This window comes from Monoraphidium neglectum (genome assembly GCF_000611645.1).
Source record: "Monoraphidium neglectum strain SAG 48.87 unplaced genomic scaffold scaffold01353, whole genome shotgun sequence".
In the NCBI taxonomy this organism is placed as follows: domain Eukaryota; kingdom Viridiplantae; phylum Chlorophyta; class Chlorophyceae; order Sphaeropleales; family Selenastraceae; genus Monoraphidium; species Monoraphidium neglectum.
This window is the reverse complement of record NW_014012275.1, coordinates 12648-15397: the sequence shown is the minus strand read 5'-3', so window position 1 is coordinate 15397 and position 2750 is coordinate 12648. Positions and strand designations below refer to the sequence as shown.

The window sequence follows — 2750 nt, the reverse complement described above, 5'->3', positions numbered from 1 at the left end:
CCCACACACACAGGAGCCACCTGCCTTTCCCGCCCCTGGAACTGCGCCTGGCCCTGGCGTCAGCCCAGCAGCTGGTGTACCACGAGAGGTTCCCCGCGACAGCCAGGTAGGGCGGGCAGGCAGGGTGCCGGCCCGTGCTGCCAGGCTGGCGCGCCTCTGCGCTGCCCCTGCTGCGCGCTGCTGGGAGCACCTCAGTGACACAGCTGCACACACGCGCCGCAGAGCGCCGCCACCCTCACCACTTGGGCCGCCAGCCGGCGTGTCAAGGGAGGCGGCCTTCATCCCTGCTTTTTCCGCCCCATCCGAGGGGGCCCTGAGGCAGCGCCCACACGCCGCACCCCTTCTTCTCATGACACGTCCCCATTCATCCGGCCCTTCTCACCCCACGCCCCTTCCACCCCCTTACCACCACCGCATACCATGGCCCAGGCAGCTGGCCCTGTTTCATGACGCCTTCAAGGCACAGGCCGCGGCCTTCGACCCCTCATACGCCAAAAAAGTCCGGGCAGAGTTCCTGGCCGCCACCAGGGACCACGCGGCGCGACAGGGCAGCGGCGGCGGCGGCGTTGGCGGCGGTGGCGGTGGCGGTGCCAAAGCGGGTGCAGGGGCTGAAGGGCTCGTGATGGCGAGCGCGGCGGCTGCTGAGGTGCAGGGGTGCGCCGTGGCAGGCAGGGCGGAGGGGCGCGGGCGGGCGAGGAAGCGCAGCAGGAAGCGCAAGGGGACGGCAGCCGCGGCGGCTGCTGCCAATGGCCAGGCAAAGGCGGGCGGGGGCGGGCCGCAGCAGAGTGGGGGCAAGCGGCCAGCGACGGGCGGCTCCCAGGCTGAGGGCGCCGAGCCTGCGGGCGCGGTGGTGGAGCCTGTGGCCACAGCTCAGCCTAAGGAGAGGGCGAGGGGCGAGCGGCAAGAGGTGGCAGCAGCCGCAGGCAAGCGGGACCCGCCCGACGCCGCCGCAGAATTGCAGGCCCCCAAGGAGGCCGCCGCCGGGGGCGCGAAGCGGCGCCCCCAAGGAGGCGGCGGACGGCGAAGCACCAGGAGAAGCTGGGGCAGGGCGGGGGCGGGGGCGGGGCCGGGGCCGGCAGCGAGGAGGAGGAGGGTGAGGGTGAGGGCGGGGACGACCTGCTGGCCGCAGTGGAGGAGGCGCGGCGCGCGGCGGCAGCCGCCAAGGCTGCGGCGAGAGGGCAGCGCGGAGCGGGCCGCGGCGCCGCCGGGGCCATGGGTGGCGGCGGGGTTGGCGGCGGCGGCGGAGGGCGTGATGGCGTCAGCGATGACGAGGATGACGATGACGAGGCGCTGGTTGACCTTGCTCTGGAGGAGATGCTGGAGGCCGCGGGGCCAGGCAGCGGCAGCGACAACTTTGGGGTGCACGACGACTACGTGGGGTGACTAAGGACGCGCTTTGGCAATCCCCGGGATGGGGCAGGGTTTGCCCTTGGCGCCTGGATCTGTTGTGTCTGCAGCGCTGACTGGCGGCTGTCGCTTTGTTGCGGCGGGAGGGGTGTGATGTGATTGACGCGCGCACTCACGTGGTTCGTGGTTGTCCAAGGTCCTGTCACGTTTGTTTCGCAGTTTTGTTCTGGTTGCTGCAATTCGTATCGTGCTGCCCACCACGCACCGGACACGCAAGTAACAGCCACGACATGCTTTGGGCCACACCCGCGAGAATTTGTGGGTCGGGAGTCGCGGCGGCGTCGCGTTCGAGGCCTGCCTGCTGGGCAGCACAGGCGCGTTCACACGAAGGAACAACCAACCATGCGTGAGGCCAAGGTCTGCTTAGCAAAGTGTATGTGTCAGCTCAACTCAGTCAGGGATGGGTGCACGCACACTGCTTTCGGTAGGCAACATGAGCGGCTGAACACTGGGCCCGCCACTCGCGGGCGCTGCCGCGCAGACTGGTCCGTTCGGCAGGCTGCCGCAGGGCACTGTCATCCCCGGCGCAGGCCCTTTTTGCGTGATGGTGATAGAGCCGGCCGGCTCGGTCATCCTGGCGAGCGCGATGCAGGCCTGCAGCCTGGCGCTGCCAATGACTGCGTCCCGCAGTCGCCTCCATTCCAGGTCATGAGGCTCGCCCCACCCAAGTGCGAACGAGCCCCTGGGCAATTGGGTCCCGAGCAAGGCCTGCAGGCGCTCGTAGCACCCGCCATGACTCACACTATTTGCAGCCGTCAAGGTTGGGGGCGTCACCCCCTATGGTGAGCTAGGGGTTTTTGCGCTCGCTGCTGAAAAGCGTGTTGTATTTTTTTTGTGTATAGCACCGCTTTTCCTTTGAAAGCCGCGGAGTAGCCAGGGGCCCACCTGGCTATCAAAATGCAATGGAATTGGTGTTTCATGCTGGCTGTCTCCCGGTCGTGCCGCCGCATCTCCACCACCATGTTGTGCAATTACTCAACCGCAGCTTGCACACCTACATATCCTGGCCTCTGCGTTGACTGACGCATGCGCACATGGCGTGGGCAGCCAGTTGCGTGGAGCGCAACAGTGACGCCGCAAATGTGTGAAGCACGCTCTGCTGCAGCACAGCTGTGCGGAAATATGTGCAGGCGGGCGGGCTCTTCAAATCTGCGCAGATGAAAGGACCCCAAGCAGCAGGTGTCCTTAGGTGCATGACCTTGCCGCAACCTCATCCTCAATGTAGGGGTGAAGGCACTGCACGTTCCGAAGGTTAGTGCAGTGGCTAGGCTCCAGAGGAGGGGCGCCAAAGGCGTAGCTGCTGCAGCAGCTGGCTAGCAGCCAAGGCCACGGTGCTGCTCTCC

General features: G+C 67.3%; 1 protein-coding gene across 1 annotated transcript; it reads left to right on the top strand.

The window, feature by feature from the left end:
• Nucleotides 1-1032: 1032 nt before the first annotated feature.
• On the top strand, nt 1033-1383 carry MNEG_7582 (hypothetical protein; the record flags this gene model as incomplete). The annotated part of the gene is made up of 1 exon (XM_014043948.1): nt 1033-1383. A coding segment is annotated over one exon (351 nt), but the record flags the coding sequence as incomplete, so codon positions are not given.
• Nucleotides 1384-2750: the final 1367 nt, after the last annotated feature.